At 38.1% G+C, this 20,413-nt stretch overlaps 1 protein-coding gene across 4 annotated transcripts in view; it reads right to left on the reverse strand.

Moving 5' to 3' along the window:
* Positions 1–20,057, reverse strand: part of LOC149323300 (clathrin light chain A-like) — a 28,850-nt gene extending 8,793 nt beyond the window's left edge. The window contains exons 1-2 of one of the 4 annotated variants that reach the window (XM_089488721.1): positions 19,499–20,057; positions 6,113–6,150 (exon numbers count right to left, since the gene is read on the reverse strand). In XM_089488721.1, the coding sequence (XP_089344847.1) occupies positions 6,113–6,150; positions 19,499–19,736 (276 nt within the window). In that variant the 5' untranslated portion in view covers positions 19,737–20,057. The remainder of the gene's footprint in view (positions 1–6,112; positions 6,151–19,498) is intronic. The other 3 variants (XM_089488722.1, XM_089488720.1, XM_089488723.1) reach the window with 3 other exon arrangements.
* Positions 20,058–20,413: the final 356 nt, after the last annotated feature.

Consider the following 20,413-nt stretch of genomic DNA (forward strand, 5'->3'; position numbering starts at 1 on the left):
GAGAAAAGGCAGGGTACATAATAATGATAATAATGACGATGACAACAACAACAGAGGCTAGCATGTGGCTAAATAGTTATTTAGCTACAAAAAACACCTTCACATTAAAATGGGCAGTGAAGTACAGAAATGAACCTAAGTAAGTATTCAAATAACACAATAAAATACTTTATATATCATGAAATGTTACCTGAAGCAATTTTTCTGGGTTGGCACTCTTCTGCCATCTGATTGTATTCAAGGTTGGCAGTTTTCAGACTAACTCATGAAATATTTCTTTTATCAGTTTGTCCACCAAGGAATCTCTGCAGGCTGCAAAAATCCTAGGACATGGTATAGTACAGATGGCACACTTGCCATGCCTGTGAGTCCCAGATCAATTAAAAGTGTACCATGGAAGATAATAAACTGTCTTTATATTGGTGCCTGCAGGGGGAAAGCGGCAGTAGTGTATAAGCTATTTTGAAGATGAGTTTGGCTGCCTTTGCTGACTTTCATAGAGAGACATACAGATTTTCATGAGACACAATTTGAAAGACGCTAGTCTAGTTTGGCCAAGAGGTAAAGCCCCCATTGAGGTTATGCAGAGTAGAAGAGCAAGCTGGATTGCAGTTCCTCCTAAATTGTACAGGCTATGATCTGGAACAGGTGGGGAAGGAAATAAAAACTGACCTAGACAACAGCAACAGCAGCTGAGACACACACCCTTCTCTCAGCGCCAACCTAAACTTCAATTTTTAAGAAAATTAATTACCACTCATTATTTTAGAAAAAGAAACACAGAACATGGAGCTTGGAGTTGGAATGATATGATCCAGAATCACCACCTGGATGTTTCTATAATAGTCACTGTCTCCAAACTATTATGTGACATGTATTTTATGAGTACTTAAAGACACACAATTACATTACTCGCAGACTCTTTTCTGTTACCCAGTTCATTTAGTATACTATCCCATCCAGCCCATGCTGTACTGATTGTACGCTGAACTACTTTTGAAATTTGCTTCTGTTAAAGTCATTCAAAATACCTTTGGTTTTTAAACCTTGATGCAAAAATAATGTTTACTCATCACAGCTTGCAGCAAAGACAGTTTTAAATATGTTCATTAGGTAATGTGGTTTAAAATGCTATATATCAAGTTAAGTAACTCCTCTGACACAATGTACATGCACGTGAACTATGATATGATAGTATGCTCACTCGTTTGCATGGAATTTTGTCCTCTCATCAGCAGTTTAGTTTTATTTAACTTTATTATTTTTATATTTTTATTTTTTGCCTTTTTAGAGTTTTTATTTATTTGGTATATACATTATATTGACTATATACAATAAATCAAGGGGTATTACACAGTTTCAATTTATGCCCAAAGTAATTCTTCCCTCTTCCCTTACATAGTCCTCTTATAAGTGAATTATTGTTTCACCAAAGTTTTTTTGTTTCCCTTTGATTTCTCACACTTACCCATCCACCCTTTCCCCCCTCCACACCCATCCATTCCTGTTCATTTATTCTTTATAAATTCCCTTTCGTCTGGCAGCTAATTAAGCTTTTGTTACCTGTATTCTTATCTAGCTATTCTCCGAATAGACCACCTATTATATATATATCCAGTCTGTGGTTTAATTAGTGTATAGACAGCCATACAGCATCATTTCATTTTCCAAATCTTTTAGAATTGCTTCAAAACACATCAGTTAATCTATTTTATCTTTCCTATTCATTGCTAATTGTTTGGTAACAAAAGTAGGAGCAAGGTTATTCGTTTGTTATTTTGCCTTAAATACTACTAACATGTTTAATGTTTCTGTCTGGTAAAATGTTATGTCTAAACATGGGAGGGTATTAACATCAGGTCTGTATTTCTGCGTGTTTGTCTAAGTTTATGAGTTTGTCTTTCTATATATATTTATTTCCAATATTCTTTGCAAAAGTTGTTAAACAAGCCCCAATCTTTATCCATATCGTCCATCCACTTTCCATTTAGGTACATTGTTAATTTATCAAGCTCTAACATATCTAAACTTTTCCATAGCCATTCATCTATTGATGGAATCTCTTTCTCTTTCAATTTCTTGGCATACACCAACCTTGCAGCTGTTATTAAGTACAGTGGTACCTCGGGATACGAAATACCCAGGTTACGAAATTTTCGGGATACGAAAAAATCCCATTGGAAAACATTGTTCCGGGTTGCGAAAGTTTTTTCGGGTTACGAAAAAACTTTTGGTGCTTTTCGGCGCGATTTCACACGGAATCGCGGCTTTTCCCCATTAGCGCCTATGGGAATTCGGCTTGCGAAAGCCTTTCGGGTTACGAAATTGACAGCGGAACGAATTAATTTCGTAACCCGAGGCACCACTGTATAGGATAGTTTTCAGATGTTGTCTCTCTTCTTTATCCGCGATCATATTTAGAAGGAAGTATTCTGGTTTGAATTTTAGTTGAATATGGAGTATTTTTTGTATTAGATCAAGGATTTTCCTCCAATATAGCTTTGCTTTGGGACAGGTCCACCATAAGTGATATAGGGTTCCTTGGTTCTTGGTACACTTCCAACATGTTCCTTTTTTCTTTTTGTTAATCTTCACCAATTTGTTGGGGGAAAGGTACCATCGGTGAATCATTTTGTATAGGTTTTCTTTCATGTCCATTCATAGTGTCAGTTTGAGATCTTGACCCCAAGCTCTCTCCCAATCTTGCAGCTTAATAGGGTAACCAATGTTTCTTGCCCATTTTATAGTACATTCTTTAATGGTCTCCTGTTCCATTTCTCTTTGCAGTAGTAGTTTATATAATTTAGATATTGTGGACTTTTCAAATTTTAAGATGATTTTGTCTAACTCATTATTCTTACTGTTGATACCCTCTAGTTTTAGGTCTGTTTTAAATTTTCTCTAACTTGCAAATAGGGAAACCAGGAACATATATACCCATCATCTTCTAGCATCTTATTGGTCTTTAAGATTGGTGTGTTATTCTCCCAGTTAATTAAATCTGAATATCTTATTGGATTTTTTGTATCTGAAAGTATTTCCATCTTTCAGGTTTCTTGTGGGGATACCCAACCTGGTAATTGTCTGTAAATTTTTTCTTTGATTTTATTCCAAACTGATAAAAGTGATTTCCTAATGATATGATCTTCGAATTGTCGGTTAACTTCTAATCTTTTGTACCAGAGGTATCCATGCCATCCATATAATTTATTGAAGCCTTCAAGATTTAATATTTGTTTGTCTGTAAACGTAATCCAGGGGATTAACCATGTGATTGTACAATACATAATAATATATTTTCAAATCAGGGATCCCAAATCCACCTCTTTCTTTTGCATCCTTCATAATTTTCCATTTTATTCTTGTTTTTTTTCCCTCCCACACAAATTTTGAGATTTCATTTTCCCATATTTTAAATATTCTTTCATTTTGGATTATTGGCAAATTCTGGAATAGGAACATAAATTTTGGTAAGATGGACATTTTAATTGTCTCAATTTGGCCCATTAATGAGAAATTCAAATTTTTCCATCTGGCTAGTTCCTCCTTAAATTTTTTCCATACTGCCGAGTAATTGTTATCAAATAGTTCTGAATTCTTGTTTAATAATGTAATTCCAAGGTATTTTGTTTTTTTGCATGTTTGGCAACCTGATATCTTTTTCACTTTTTCTATATCTGTTTCTGACATATTCAATGTTAGTATATTTGACTTTGTTCTGTTAATCTTCAGACCTGCATATTTACCAAGTTCTTCTATTTCTGAAAGGACTTTCTGTATGCTTTCTATGGGGTCTTCCAAGATTATAGCCAAGTCGTCCGCATATCCTCTAATTTTGTACTCCGTTTTTTAAACTTTTGCTCCCTTTATTTCTTTATTATTTCTTATTTTGTTTAACAATATTTCTAAGGTTAGGATGAACAATAAAGGCGATAATGGACATCCTTGCCTCGTTCCTCTCATTATTCAACAAGGTTTCGTCAATTCTCCATTTATAATGATCTGTGCAGTTTGTGTTTTGTATATTTCAGATATCCAATTCATAAACGTGATACCTAAATCCATTCTTTTTATAACCTGAATCATAAACTTCCAATTGATGGAATCAAACGCTTTCTCCATGTCAAGGAATAAGATAGCTGCTTTTGCACTGGGGTTTTTACCATAATACTCAATTAAGTCGATCATAATCCTAATATTTTGTTTTCAGTGTCTGTTTGGTAAAAATCTGCATTGGTCTTTATTAATTGTTTCTTGAAGTATTTTTTTCAATCTTTTTGCTAGAATGGAAATGAATATTTTATAGTCCTGATTTAATAAAGAAATAGGTCTATAATTGTGCGGTTCAGTGGGATCTTTATTTGATTTTGGGATGAGAGTTATATATGCATGCATCCACAATTTGGGAATTCCATATTGTTTTATAGCATTAAATGTAGTATATAATAATGGTGCTAATTCGTCCTGTAATTTTTTATAGTATGATGCGGTAAAGCCATCTGGTCCCAGTGTTTTGCCAAGTTTGAGTCCTTTAATTGTTTCAATTATTTCCATCATTGTAATATTTGCATTAAGTATCTCTTTTTGTTGATTAGTAATCTTGTTCAGAACAAATTTTCGGATATATTGATCACATTCCTTATTTAAATCTTTACTTAATTTTTCCCCCTGGTATAGTTTCTTGAAGTAATTTTCAAATATTTCTTGAATTCTTTTAATATTATGTGTAAGATTTTTCCCATCTCTCATTTCCATAATGAACTTTTTCTCTCTTTCTTTCCTTAGTTTGTATGCAAGTAATTTTCCGACTTTATTTCCCGATTCGAAATATCTTTGTTTTGTTGCTGTAAGCTTTTTCCCTACTTCTTCTGTTGTTAGTTCTTTTAGCTGATTTTGTAATATTTTAATTCGGTTCAATATTTTAATATTTGCCTGGTTTAAATTATATTCCGTCTCTTTTTCTTTAATTAATTTGTTGAGGTTTTCCATCTTCTGATTCCTTTTTTTGTTCCTCTCTATATTCTTCTGTATAAAGAAACCGCGCATTACCACCTTGGATGCTTCCCATACATTTAGAATTCCAGTTTCTTTATTTAGATTTTCTTCTATAAAGTACTTCATTTGATCTTTTGCTTGTTTTAGAATTTCCTCACTGTTTAATAGATAGTCATTAAGTCTCCAGGTCCTTGTTTTCTTTTTCTTTTTTTAGTTTTATCATTATTGGATTGTGATCTGATATCTTTTTTGGTAAAATTTCTGTTTCCATTATAGCTTTATACATAAATGATGATGCTAGAAAGAAATCAATCCTGGAAGCAGACTTGTGATGTTCTGAAAAGTACGTGCATTCTTGTGATTTTGTGTATTGGGTTCTCCAAGGATCTAACAGGGAAAGTAGCTCTAATGATTGGAAAAAAGTTTGGGGAAGTTTTCTTTGATCTTTTTTAATTTTCCCTTTGGAAGATCCTCTATCAATCAATGGGTTCATCACTCCATTCCAGTCCCCCATTATTATCAGGTTTTCATAATTCAATTGTGTCACTTTAGAGAAAAAATCTTTTTAAAATTTCTTTTGCGGGAATATGGGTAGTGATGTATATCCCTACTCCACTTTTCTTCTTGTTCCTTGCTGCTACAAATAATTGCCCCAGTTTGACATTCTTTAGATATTTTATATCCTTATCTCTGATGTGTGTTTCTTGGATGCTTGTTATTTCACATTTTTCTTTTTCAAAGAGATAGAAGATTTGCTTTCTTTTGTGTGGCGAATTCATTCCCCTGACATTCCACGATATAAATTTGGTCATTTTGTTTATCCCATGTAAGTTAATTCAGACAGATATCCAATTTTTAAATCCCAGAATTTTATTTATTCCAATTTCCTCTAATTCTTCCAAAATTTCCTCCTCATCAATGTTTAATTTATTTAACTTTAAACAATGATCTATCATCCTTGATAAAGAAGCGGGCTTATGTGGCAAATACCATTCCTTCAGGAAGTGCAGCAGGTTGGATGCAAAATAACCTGAAGGACAATGTAACTGCCTGGCAAGCAATTCAATGACCAGTTCTACTTAATTGTTATTGTACAGTTCACTTTTCTTCCATTTACCTGGTAGATATCGCCATTCGTCACTCCATCAATTGCATCTGTAGAAAAAGAATAGATTTGCATTAGCTCCTTCAGCAAGAAAGCATTTCTATAGACAGTGTATGAGTGAAACATATGCAAAAAGGGAACTGAAAGATGGAGGTTTTGCTAACTGTATGAATGGTGGCTTCAGCTCTCCTCAATAGAGTGGGTACACTCTATAGTGGCAAAGACCCTGAAAGTCCCAGTTTCAGTGTTCACCTCAACCAAGAATACACTTTATAATTTTAGCTAAGATACTATGTGCAATACAGCAATTACAAGAACCCTAAAAAATAGAGCAAGCAAGGTATGATCCTCCAGATGTTGCTGAACTATATATCCCATCATCTTTCATCACAGCCAGGCTAATTGGGTGTCATCAGAACTAAACTCCAGCAAGATCTGGTGGTCCACAAGTTGTCATATGTTAAAATCACCATGACACTATATGTGGTGGACATGTCCACAAATGAAAAAGTTCTGGTTAAATAATCATATGGCCATACAAAGAAATGCTCAAATTTCACTACCCCTGCTCCCCTGAACTCTATCTTGTAAACATAACTTTAATACTAAACAGGGAAGAACAATCTAAATATTGAAGAATATTATTATAGCCACCAGATTAACAACTGCTAAAAAATGAAAGATAAAGGACTGCCAGAATGGCTACAAAAATTCAGGAGATGAGGGAAATGGACAGACTGACAAACTTCTTAAATGATAAATCAATATAAAAAGTAGAAAAAGAATGGCAACCAATTGTGGAATGCTGGAAACAAATGTGGAGAGTGAACAAAAACTTAATACAAATATAAACAAAAATTTAGCAAGGGTTATATCCAAACCTCTAGATGTACGAATGTACAAGGGGAAAAATGAAAAATAAAAGAGATAAAGAAATTGGATGGAAATTTGATAATAACAAGGAAAACCACAAAAGAACTATGTTTGCATATAGGTTACTTTAACTGTAATAATATTGTATGATACCAAACTGAGACACATCTAATTCAAGTGTAAAAACATTATTGTTATACTATCTGAGGTGAACTAAGCAAGATTTTGTAATGCTGTATAAAAGGATTAAGATCAGGAAGTTGTAAGGAAGAAATCTGGATGAATATAAGTGGAAAGAAGAATATGTGTATTTGCTTTTGAAAGTGGAGCTAAATATAAAAAAATAAAATCACCATTACAATTACAGTAAAGCTCCTTGAATACTGTAGTTTAACACTAGCACTCGTTTTATAAGAACAAACACGGCTCTCTTCTCTCACTTACACCTTGCACAACAATCCCAAAGCTTAAGAGCTTTGCCAGTTGTGAGATACAATGAGGGTGGGTAAACTGTAATACATTAAGAATGAATGAAAAAAAAAATCAGATAGTTCTATTCCAGAATGAGAGGCTGACACAGTGAATAATCATTCTAGGAAGGCTTAGGAGCAATCCACAACAAATGGGTTATTCCCTCACACCAGCAGATCTAGGCAGGAGACGCCAAAATTCCAATTCTGTTAGGCTCATGGACCATCTCACCATCAGTTTAATCTTGCTTACAGTACATTAGAAGTGACATATGCACAAAGAATGGCATTGGGGTGTGTGTATGTGTGCAGCCCTTAAGTGGGAGTGGATTGTTCTTCAACCTGTTTAGAATGATAACTCGCAATAATTGTCAACCTCTTATTCTCAGGCTGGGTAAAGGAAGAAATGGGATATACCCAAGTTCCACTTCAAGCATAGGAATGGCTGCTGTCTTCTTCTACTTCTGCTTGTAGAACAGATCTACCAAAAGCTGCCTGACTTGACTTAAACTTTTATTTTCTAATAAAGTCGATGGCTTCTTTCATTCTGCAGCTTTACATACCTCATCTAGATGACAACACTGTACACTGTAGTTGTGCAGTAAGCACAGATTTGCAGAGACCTTGGCATTTCTGTATAACCATAGCCTAAGTATATGCACCTTTTTATACATCTAGAATACATCTGCTTCATGTCCTTGAGTAGAAAGACACAGATAATGCCTCAGCCCACCAAATGGTTTTTGTTCTCTGCAAATAAACCTTAAACCACTCCTTGCATCCAGAGAATGCCACATTTTTTTCAAGAAAATGAATCAGACTGGGGCAAAATGTTGGCAACCATAATGACTGAAGCCAAGACTTCGCTGCCAGAGAATCAGGACCAAAAGATGGATCTATTATTAGTGACAATTTATTATTTTCAAATTTAGAGAAAGTTGAATTCAATAATAACAATAACGATGCTAGTTCTAAAACCTACTCACCAAAGTTACAGACACTCAAAATACAACTTTGACAGTAGCCTCAAGGAAGTTTCCTTTCCTTCAGGAGGTGTTAGGGGGTTGTCCTTGTGCCCCAATATTCTCCATTTCCCCATTTCTTTGTTAAATCTAATACCATGCTTAAAATTTAGAAAAGGTTGGAGAAATGGTTTCAATAGATTTTGGAAAGGTAAGGTGAGCAAGAATAAAAAAGGGAGACCTGCTGCCAAGGCAGAAAAAAAATCAAACTGTGGGAAAGGGGGAAAAATCAATGAACCTAATGGAACTGGAATTTTAGGTTCTCCAGCCTAGATCTGCTGGTATGAAGGAATAATCCAATTGTTGTGGACCCTTCAGCCAACCTGAGAATAAGTGCATTCTAGCATCTGGAGAGATCAAGAGCATGCATGCAATTTAGAAACAATTATAGAAGCTGATAAATGACACTGCATCCTGTTACATAATTTATAAATTTAAAATAATTAAATAGAGCAATAAATATTAACCAAACTGAAAATAACATCCTGTCTGTAGGCTTCAAACACAGGATTACAGGCCAATGAAAACTGTATTTCAGACTAGGAACTGTACTGGTAAAACCAAATAGTAACACAATGCTTGGCATCATACATACTTCAATGGTGCAGGCTTAATGCCTACATTATTTAGCAATGCAAGTGTAACAACTGCTGACATACAGACAGGCCAAAATAAAGATGCTTTGGGTCACTTTGGAGGTAAGCTGTTTAAATGATGCATGCATCCTAAGAGTCTGGAAGCCGCACCATCATTTAAACAGCATACCTCCAAAGTGACCTGAAGCAGCTTTATTTTGGCAGTCTGTATGGGGTTCATGTTTCCAAATTACCATGAGGTCAGACATAGGAGGGAGACTGTGCTCCAGCAGTAATACTGCATTCCCTTTCTTCCAGGGAAAAGTAGTGTTATATATAGATCTGTCTGCCTGAATCATTTCCATCTGCTAAGAGCAAATGTGAGCCAGCAGCTATCAGAGCCACCAAAGGGAGCAAGCTGTTGCTTCCAAACACTAGCCTTCTTCAAAAATGCCAATATCCAAAGTGATCTAACCTTTCAGTTATGTGAAATATTAGTAGATTGGGAAGGTGAAAATAAAGCTTGGACCAACTGTGACCCAGTAAACTGAATGGAGCATTCCAGTCCCATAAGAAAGCTATGGGAAATTACAGCAAAGAAACATAGTTTTACAGACATCAATTTCAAGAAAATGTATTGAAGGAAACAGAACCAGCATATATTAATGTATATACCAAACTCCTGTTTATGTCTTATGCATCCCTTCCCCCTTTTCTGTTGTTTGTAATGTCTTCCTTTTTTACAATCATATTGTAAAAGTCCAACTACTTTTTTTAAAAAGAAAGATAATATTGACAAGCTAGGTATAAATCAGGTAAAATGTGTAAAATGGATAAAGGAGTTTAACAGATATATTTATTATAGTACAAAAGAACAAATTCTCACAAACCTAGGAAGACTTAAGGAGTTGGAAATATGAATTTGCTTTTAATACATCAGATATTGTATCAATTTATTTAGGATTAAGATTAATTCACTGCAGAATAAGTTATATTCATAAGATTTTTACACCATGCTAAGGCAATGTGGTGCAGTGGTTTGAGTATTTGATTACTGAATTTCTATGATCTATTTGGAATAGCGGTTTATAAATAAAACGTATTATTATTATTATTAGGACTCCAGGAGAGCAGGGTTAGAATCTTCCACTCTACCATGGAAACCACTGGGTGACCATGGGCAAGTCACACTCTCTCAACCTCAGAGGATGGTAATGGGAAAAACCCTCGCCACAAAAAAAAACATGATAGGTTCGGCTAAGGTTGCCATAAGTCTGAAATGACTTGAAGGTACACAAGAACATCCTAGATTTTAAAAACAAATCAATTTGAGAAGCCATGAATTTTAACTACACATGGAAAAATGGCACAGCAGTGCCAGCAAAAGCCACATAGTAATGGCTTCTTGTTCCAATTGACTGGGGAAACTACAAAACACTTGCAAAATCAAGGTTCTGCTTTACTGGTAACAGGTAAGATAATGGCTAGGTTAGACAGGTTAGTACTGTGTGCTTAACATTGATTGGTAACTGTTAAGAGAACTGATGATTTTATTCAATTGCACTGTTGCAAGTTTGTGTACTTCACAGTTTCTTACCTAGTATTAGTGGCATATGAGCATTTCACTTTTGCTTTTTTAAAAAAAATCTTGGGTAGTAGGAAAAGTTAAAAAAGAGGATTGCAGGACACATTCACAATGTTTATTTTTAGTGAAAGTAAATCACACATGGTATGAAACACAGGAGAGGGGAATCCTTTCCTGCAGAAATGGCTGCCTCAACCTTAAGAGCAACAACTACATCTACAAAAGGAAACCTAGAAAGCAGTTGCTTAAGATTCATAGTGTCTGAAGTATAACAGGCAGAATTTGGATTCTATGAAGGACCTCCTATCAAACAAAAATGCAACTCAGACCATATGGAACAGGAGATGGAACACATTAAGGAGGTTTATGCTCCAAGACAACCATTGTCACTCTGCTCTTCTAAATTGTTCTTTTTCAAACAGAGGTGAGCAAATTTGTGCCTCTCCAGACAATATGCGTCTGCATTCATGCCTTAAAAAGTTGCTTGTCAACTTGTAGTGACCTCAAGAATTCCATAGTGTTTCCTTAGACAAGGAATACTCAATGTGGTAGCCGACAGCACCTGGTATTCCTTTGCGATTCATCGCCCAAGTACTAATCAGGCCTGACCCTGCTTAGCTGCCAAGATCAGACAGGATTTGGAGCTTGTTTAGGCTTCTCCAGACAATGCTTGGCTATAATTCCCATCTACCTTAGCCAGCAGAGACAACAGTGAGGGATGATGGAAGCTGCTGTCCACCAGAATCTGTTCTCCATTTTTGACTTAAGAATGCAGCCAGTAATAGATAGCTGCTGAGCCCAATCATCCTACTGAAGTCATCTTTTCTCCAGAACTGGAGCCAAAAGTAGCTTATTAAGCCCTGCATGTAATTCAGCAAAGTAGAATTAAGGCATTTAAAAGTGAGAAAAAAATATTTTGGAAGGTGAAGCACACTATGGACTAACATGCCACCATATTTTAATACAAACCAAAGCAGAGCCCATGCCAGCTAAGGGCGAGTACTTTGGAATTTTATGTTATTTTAAAAAATACCCAATTGGGACCATTAACTGACATGACAATAGAGAAGGACTGAATAGGACACCAGAGCTCATGTCAATTTTGAGGCCAATTTTTGTTGTAGCTTGATCAAAAAAAGGCTGTAAAACAGGAACCCTGAAAGATGATGAGCTAAGATATTTGGGGGTTTTCTCCTCACTCTGCTGACATGACTACTGAGGCCACAGCCTAATGCTCTCATCTCTGTGCATATGTTTTCTGAACCCAGAATTAGTTTTGTGTTGGAGTCAAGGTTATTGTGAGGCAGTGTTCGTAGTCCAGTGAACTATGCATCTCAAGTTGGAATTGGATAAGCCAAACATGGCAGCCTACCATATCAGGCAGATCCAAGTGTGCTCTGGTAGGCACCACTGAAGAGGGATGGGACATGATGACATGGAAATAATCTACTGTAGGTTATATATTTGGGGGTTTGAGGTTTTTGTGGGGGATGAGGGTTGCAGAAGGCAGTATGTGATGTTTCTAGATTATTCAAGCATGTACATCCTGATGACATTCATTGAGCGAATCACTGTCCAGCAAGTAGATATGTTAACAAGGCCTGGGTGGTAACATTTCAATAGCTATTGTATCAGTAGCTACTATAAAGGATTTAGTATGATTGCTTGTTTATTTGTTTTAAATAATGACAGTCATACTGAAGCTTTTAGCTCCAGTATAGAATTATTTTAATACTTTCCCTTTGCCATTTCAATATGCTGGGACACCCAGTACTAGAAATGGTAATTTTTCTCCATCCTAACACCAATCTTCCCCAAAGTGCTACCCTCCAGATGCTAGACCACAATGGCCATCCCCAGCAATCATACATGGCCTTGTTATATAGGATGGAAGTTGTAGAGGGAACCAGGTTTGGGAAATACTGACTTCCATCAAGTAATTCCCACTTTAACATTTCTGAATAATTCAGCTAAGACACTGAGAGTGAGTCATCCACTCTTGAAGGATAAACCAAAGCATCTTTTCATAGACGCCTACTCCTAAACCAGTCATTTTTACTATGCAATTTTTCTCACACTGGCTTCAGCTCCACGAAGACACCAGCATGCTACAACTACTGCCAGAATAGCAAATTTCCTTCCAGAAAGGAGTACAGCTTGGCACATGCTACACACTTCAAGAACATCAAATGAAATTAAGATGCTTGAGAGGTTTAGCGTTATAAAAAGTAAATCCACAAATCCCCAGCTGCTCTCCCTGCTTAAGTGCTTAAAATTAATGACAGTGCAAAAAAGCAGTTTGTCTGTATGCAAGTAGTTAATTTCCTTTGTATTAAGAAAGTAATGGACAGTACTGTATAAAATAATTGAAGAAACTATTCCAAATCTTTGTTATTAAAAGTTAAACGTACACTACAAATTAAATATGGGGCTAATACTCTCAACTGGAGAGACAACTACTGCAAGACATATGTTGAGCATGGAGGCAGTCATAATATTTAACTAGTTCCATTGCCTTCCCCAACCCTCCATTTTTAAATCAGCTTGGGCAGTTCAGCAGAAAGGCAATTTGTACATAAAAAAAGATAAATCCAGCTTTTTAGGGTGTCGGATTATAATTTATATGATTAAAATTAACTGGCATTATCCAAGCATGTACAGTATACAGGAAAAACTGGCACAGCATTTCTTTTGAAAGAGGATACTTTCAGCCAAACAATTTTAACCATGCCTACTCACAAACTCTGTAGAAAATATCCCAGGTGTGCAATAGTTTTGTTGTTAAAAGCCCCATAAAAATTCCCCATTAAAAAGGATCATATAAAAAAAGGATCATGAATGAGAATCTCTGTATTTTAAATGTATTTCAAGTCACCCAAAGTGATTTAAAAATGGAGGGATGGTGATGGTAATGGAACAAGTTAAATATTATTATTTGTAAAACCTTACATCACTACTGCTTAGATTTATCATGGAGACTTTTCCTGAAGTAAAGTTACCATTACTGTATTATGAATTTTTGTACCACATTTTCCATTGTGTTTCCATTTCACCAAACCATCTGCTTTCCCAATTCTTAGGACTAAAGTACATTCAAAATTAGAAAGACTCAGCACCTTCCTGCACTGATGGAAGTCAACTAATTAGGAATCCAAAGACTAAAAATGAATGATAAAGATATATGATGGCTGAAAATGTGGTTTGTAGTTTCAGGCTGAAATGATAAGCTACAGCAGGAGATCTTTTTGTGTTTTTGAAACCTGAACACATGCAAACCATAAACAGGGTTGTAAAGCAAGGTTTTAATTCTATGGATAGCTTGACTCTATTTCAACAAAAGCTTTTTTAAACAAAATTCTTATGTCTCTGAACATGCTTTATTTTAATTTTTGCAAGGTAGGTTGAGTCCCAGTTTTGGGGTAAAAATAGCATATAAATGAGTAGTAATAGAAGCAGCAGTAAAAAAGCAACCCAATCTAAGAGAGGTTAAAGCCCTCCCCGGAGGGAGCAAGCTTGTTTTCTGCTGCTCCAGAGACTAGGACCTGGAACAATGGATGCAAGCTACAGGAAAAGAGATTCCACCTCAACAGTAGGGGGAACTTCCTTACAGTAAGGGCTGTTCCACAGTGGAACACACTTCCTCACGAGTGTGGTGGAGTCTCCCTCCTTGGAAGTCTTTAAAGAGAGGCTGGATGGTCATCTGTCACAGGGGATGCTTTGATTGAGAGTTCCTGTATGACAGAGGGTTGGACTGGATGGCCCTTGCGGTCTCTTCCAACTCTACAATTCTATGATTCTATACAACGTAAACCCACCAACTGAACCCCCAACAACACAATTCAATCAGCTGAAGCACAATGGCTACTCAGCTAGGGGAAAATCCCTGGGGAAGATTGTAGCTATTCAGTACTGAGCTACCATGGCCAATTTAAAAGCACAGAAAGGGACTAGTAATGTCTATATAGTCTTAAGCCATTTTGAGGCAAGACAGGAATTTCTTCTCTATCAGTGGCCACTTTCCACAGACATGGACCAAAACCAGCTATGGGCAGATTTAAGGGTAGAACTGGATCACTTCCTCTGGCCTCCCAAACTCAGCAGCCTTTTCCTCTCTTCCCATCCTCCCTGCCAAGGCTACCAGGAGGAGGACTGGTTGCTCTTGCCTTATGATATAGGTTGAGTATCCTTTATACTCAATTTGTACTATATTGCTTTGGGCCAGATGTGTTTTTGACTTTGAAATGTTTGCACATACATAATGAGATACCTTGGCTATGCAACCCCCAGTCTAAATATGAAATTCACTTACTATTTTCTATACACCTTATACACATAGCCTGAAAATAATTTTATACGTAATATTTTAATAATTTTGTGCACAAAACACAGTTTGTGTACGTTGAACCATCAGAAAGCAAAGGTTCCTGTCTATCTTAGCCACACATGTGGGCAATTTTGGAGTATTTCAGATGTCAGAATTCTGGATAAGGGATACTCAGTCTGCACAAGTTGAGCACCACTAATGTAGAAATATGAAAACCTCCAAAACGCAAAACTTTTGGATACTAGCCACCCACTTTAGTCTTCAAGGTGGCAGCTGTGGAACCTGTTTCTTCATCTCTTAGATCTTCAAATCTCTCCCAGCCTTGCATCTCATACATAACATAAATAGTGAATTAATGAAAGATGAGGCTGGGAGAGAGACGAGCAGAAGCCCTGCAGCCACCTCTTTGAAGGAAGATGTGGGCAGCTGACAGCAAAAAGACATGAGGCTGGAGAGAGACTCGAGGGCCCAAGAAATGACAGGAAACCAAGTGTAGCGTTCTGTGTGAATCCACAGCTCTCGCCATTTCGAAGATCCTAATGTCTCTCTCCAGCCTTGCAAATACAGTAGTTTTATGCTATTTGTGCATTCCAAAACCCATAAAAATCCCAATTCCAAAATGTTTCTGATCACAAGCATTTCAGATAAGAGATACTAAACCTTTACTAATAAGAGCAATGGGTCAATTGAAAACTCGGTGGGCTTAGCTGTACTTCAGACTCTTCAACTGTTTGTTTTTAAAATCAATTGCATATGTTATCACTTCAGGGGTCTTTCTGAGGATCGACAGTATACAGTAAGTAACATTTTAAAAGTGCTTTGGAGGCAAAACTGTTTGCAGTTACTCAGATGATCACAGCTCATTATTTAGCACATAACTGGCAAGCTGTCAGAAATAATTTAGAAGAGCACAGAACACTGTTGTACTTGCAGCTAAGATGACACACAATTGCTCCCATGTGAAGCACAAGTCAGCCTAGATCTACTCAATCTGCATGCTTTTATAAGTGATAATTTGGTTGTGTGGACAGGGTCGCCAAAGGTTGAGTTACTGCTCTGAGATAGACAGGGAAGGGATATAAACAGAAAACAAGACAAAACTAAAGGGCTTGATCACAAGGAATAGCTGAAGAAATTATGTTACACAAATCTGAAATCTGTGTTTTGAAAAGCCTGGAAGGAAAGGTGGGCTTTGGAATAGGCTTTAAAAGAGGAAAACTGTGACCCAGAGCAGCACCATGGAGCTAACACTGCAAAAGGCTTATGTATAATCTGAGAAGCCAATGTTCATAACCGTGAACTCACTAACTCAACAAAACATTAAAAGCAGATATGACATTACTAGACTTATATGGAGCCCTCTTTGACATGTAGGCATCCTCCTTTCATATTTCCCTTCCACTACCAAAAAGCCCAAGAACCCCAGAAACCCCATTCTGGAGGACTGAGCTTCTGCCTAACCACCCCAACGGCTGTTTGGTGTGCTGGAAGGAACTCAGTGCTGCTTGGGGACAGATCCTCTCACCCTCTTTTTCCTTGGAGAATGGCTGCAATGGTGAGGTTAAAACTAGGTTTCTTAAAGCCTCCATCATACCCCAAAGATCTGCAGTGAAGGGTGATGGAGAACAAGATTTTCTCTATAACTGCATATCTAAGGGCTCTGGCCACCCACTCAAAATCCTACAAGACCACCAGAGAATAGTAGTCTCCTTCTTTGGGGGTTTTTGAACAGAGGTTGGATGGCCATCTGTCGGAAGTGCTTTGACTGTGTGTTCCTGCATGGCAGAATGGGGTTGGAGTGGATGGCCCTTCAGGTTTCTTCCAACTCTCTGGCTCTGATTCTATGATCATCCTGAAGGAGAGTGATGTCCTTTAGCCTGGGCCTTACCTCTGCACTCCATAGATGAGCTCCACAATGCTTACTATGTACTGCCTCAGCCAGGCTACTATGCAGGGCTACTGTGCAAACTGAAAAGGTATCATTCTACTTTGAAAACATGAGATGTCTTACATGAACAGGGTTTATTGGTGATATTCAAACAGACCTCCCATCCCCAGAAACGATAAAGCCAACTGGTTCACCTGAGAAACAGAGACGGGGAAAACATTTCCAAGATTGCTCATTAAGCCTCTTGCATGGCCAAGGACCCATATGACCCAGGTATGCTCCACAGTGGAAATCTTTTATATAGGAAGTAAGACCTTTAAATGGACCCTGGTCCTGGTAGAAAGTGAGGTGGCATGGGGTAAATGCCAAAAAAGAACAGGAATTTAAGAGTCAAGATATGACCACAAGCATTAGTGAAGGATAAGGAAAAGAGGGAGGTTTTAATCTAGTTCTTCTCCACAGCCATCTCAGCTGCTGCTTAATGACCATTCCTCTTCTCTAAGAAGCCCAGGGCATGATTAAAAGGAATGAAATTATTATTATTCAGTATTCTTACCACAAACAGGAAGAGATGAGGATAGGGAAGAGCTCAGCGTTTCTGGCCTTAAGCATAATTAATGCCTTGGCCCATCTCTGGATTAATTCACAGAGACATGGGCTCCCTCTGTGGATGATGGGCTGACTGAGAGAGGGGGAAATCACTTAAGCCTAAATCTACAGTATGTCCACACTACACAGTTATAGCAGTTGTGTATTACTAGCGTGGTGTAGTGGTTTGCGCGTTGGAATGACAACTCTGGAGACCTGGGTTCAATTTGACGTTTGAGCATAAAAACCCACTGGGTGACCCTGGGCAAGTCACATACTCTCGGCCTCAGAGGATGGTAAAGTTTAGGGTTAGTATCACAAGAGTGATAGATACTTTTATTGGGCCAACCAAAATTGCACATTATACATGCATTCTGGGTTGGCCTCATAAAGGTATCGCTGCCTTGTGGATTTTGCACTATGCTCATCTCTGCGAGTGCCATGGCTCCAGTTTACAGGGGGCCCTTGGGTCTTGCAGACTGGCACCGCCTTCCTCCAGGACTAGAGAACTCTAAAAGGGGCCTCCTGGTCCCTTCCCAGGATCCCCCAAAACGACGCTGAGGTAGTAGATACCCGAAGGCTTGCAATTCAAGTGTGTGTTAAAAACCCTGTAGCGCAGACACAGCCTGGGGGAACTGGTGGCTGAGGCGGGATGCGCACACCTCCAGACTCTAACAACACACTTAACCACCATGGTAAAAAAAAACAACACCACCATGCTGCAGGAATAACCCAGGTTGATACCACTTTAAATCCTAGGGCTCAACGCTGGGAACTGCAGTTCTGTGAGACACTTAGCCTCCTGTGTCAGAGACCTCTGGCGCCACAATAAGCTACAGTTCCCAGGGCTTTCTAGCAGTGAGCCAGGGCAGTTAAAGGGGCTTCGGACTGGATTATTTCTGCAGTGTGGTTTGGACCTACAAACCCTCAGTGTCGGGGGATCTTGGGAAATGTAGTTTATCGTGGCGCCAGAGCTTGCTCTCTGACAGAGAAGGCTCAATGCCTCACACTTCCCAGAATTCCTTAAACACTGAGCCAGTGTGTGTATGTGTATATATATGTGTGTGTGTGTGCATGTGTGTATACACACATACATACATACGTACCTATATATACATATATAGGTACATCCATATACATATGTGCATATATATATATATACATGCACATATATATATATGTACCTATATACACACATCTGTGTGTGCCTATATATATATATATGTACATATATACATATATGTGTGAATATGTGTGTTCATGTATACATATATACACACACATATACACATTCATACTTATACGTACATATATATATATATATATACATGAACACATATATATTCACACACACATATATATATGCACACACAGATGTGTATATATAGGTACATATATGTGTGTATACACACATACATGTATGCACACACACACACATATACATACATACCTATATATACATATGTAGATGTACTTATATATAGGTACATCCATATACATATGTGTATATATATGCACATATATATGTACCTATATACACACATCTGTGTGTGCATATATATATATATATGTACAGATATATATATATGTGTGAATATGTGTGTGTTCATGTATATATATACACACACATATACACATTCATACTTATACGTACACACACATATATATATACATGAACACACATATATTCACAGATATATACATATATATATATATATATGCACACACAGATGTGTATGTATAGGTACATATATGTGTGTGTGTGTGTGCATACACACATACATGTATGCACACAGACACACATATACATATGTACCTATATATACATATGTAGATGTACTTATATATAGGTACATCCATATACATATGTGTATAGATATGCACTTATATATGTACCTATATACACACATCTGTGTGTGCATATATACATGTACATATATATACATATATGTGTGTTCATGTATATATATATAAATGCACTTTCATGCGTATACGTACATATATATATATATATATATATCTCTCATATCATATCTCCACGTGTCCCCCTCCCTGCCTCCCTGCCTCCCTCACCGGCGGAGGAGAGCCCTTCCTGGCCTTGCATCATCCCGGGGGGCACCTCGCCGTTCTCGAGGATGTTGTAGCCCTCATCGTTCTCGATGCCCGCGATCTCGTTCTCCTGCTGCGCCAGGAAAGCCGCCGCCGGGTCCTCCTCGCCGCTGCTCCCGCCTCCGACGCCGGCTAACAGCGCCCCGTTTCCCGCTGGAGGCGGCGAGGAGGAGGAGGCGGCGAAGACGTCGAATTCGGCCATGAGAGAGAGAGAGAGAGAGAGGGAGGGAGGGAAGAAAGGGGGGAGGAGGAAGACCCAACGGAAATAACGGCCGCGGCGCGCTCGAGGCTAGCAATTGAACGGGCGACTTCCGGTCTCTGCAAAGTCTCCTTCTTCTTCCTCTGAGCTCCCTTTACTCTTCTCTCTCTCTCTCTCTGTCTCAACTCCCCGGAAATGTCCTCGAGTGACGGCGCGGCTCGGCCAATCAGCGTTGGGGGAAAATTAAGGCGTCCACCAATCAGCGGGCTTCCACGTGATCTCCTTGCTCCCGCCCCACTAAGGCTCCCGCTTTGGAGAGGCGGCGTGGCCAACCCGCACGCGTTCCTTCTCTGGCCTTGGTTGCGTCACAGGCTGGGGGCAAGGGGGCGTGGCTTCAGCGCCTGAGGAGGCGGAGTTACAGAGAAAGAGAGAGGGGCGGCCGCCATGTTGTGGCTTCTGTATACACTTTTCCTATAGACCGGAAATAACAAAAGCACAATGGCTTCTTTTTTACCTCAGAGGATACCTCTCTAGGAATCTGGAGGTCCTTCCTGAGAGGACACCTCTCTAGGAATCTTCCTAGAAATCTCTAGGTTGACCACAAACCAACTCTATGGTCAACATCTCCAGGCATTGACCATAGAGTTGCCATGGAGGAGTTACAATTGCCTAGTAGAGTG

The sequence above is a fragment of the Sceloporus occidentalis genome, unplaced genomic scaffold (genome assembly GCF_023333645.1).
Source record: "Sceloporus occidentalis isolate IW3139 unplaced genomic scaffold, rSceOcc1.0.p SCAF_1, whole genome shotgun sequence".
Lineage (NCBI taxonomy): Eukaryota > Metazoa > Chordata > Lepidosauria > Squamata > Phrynosomatidae > Sceloporus > Sceloporus occidentalis.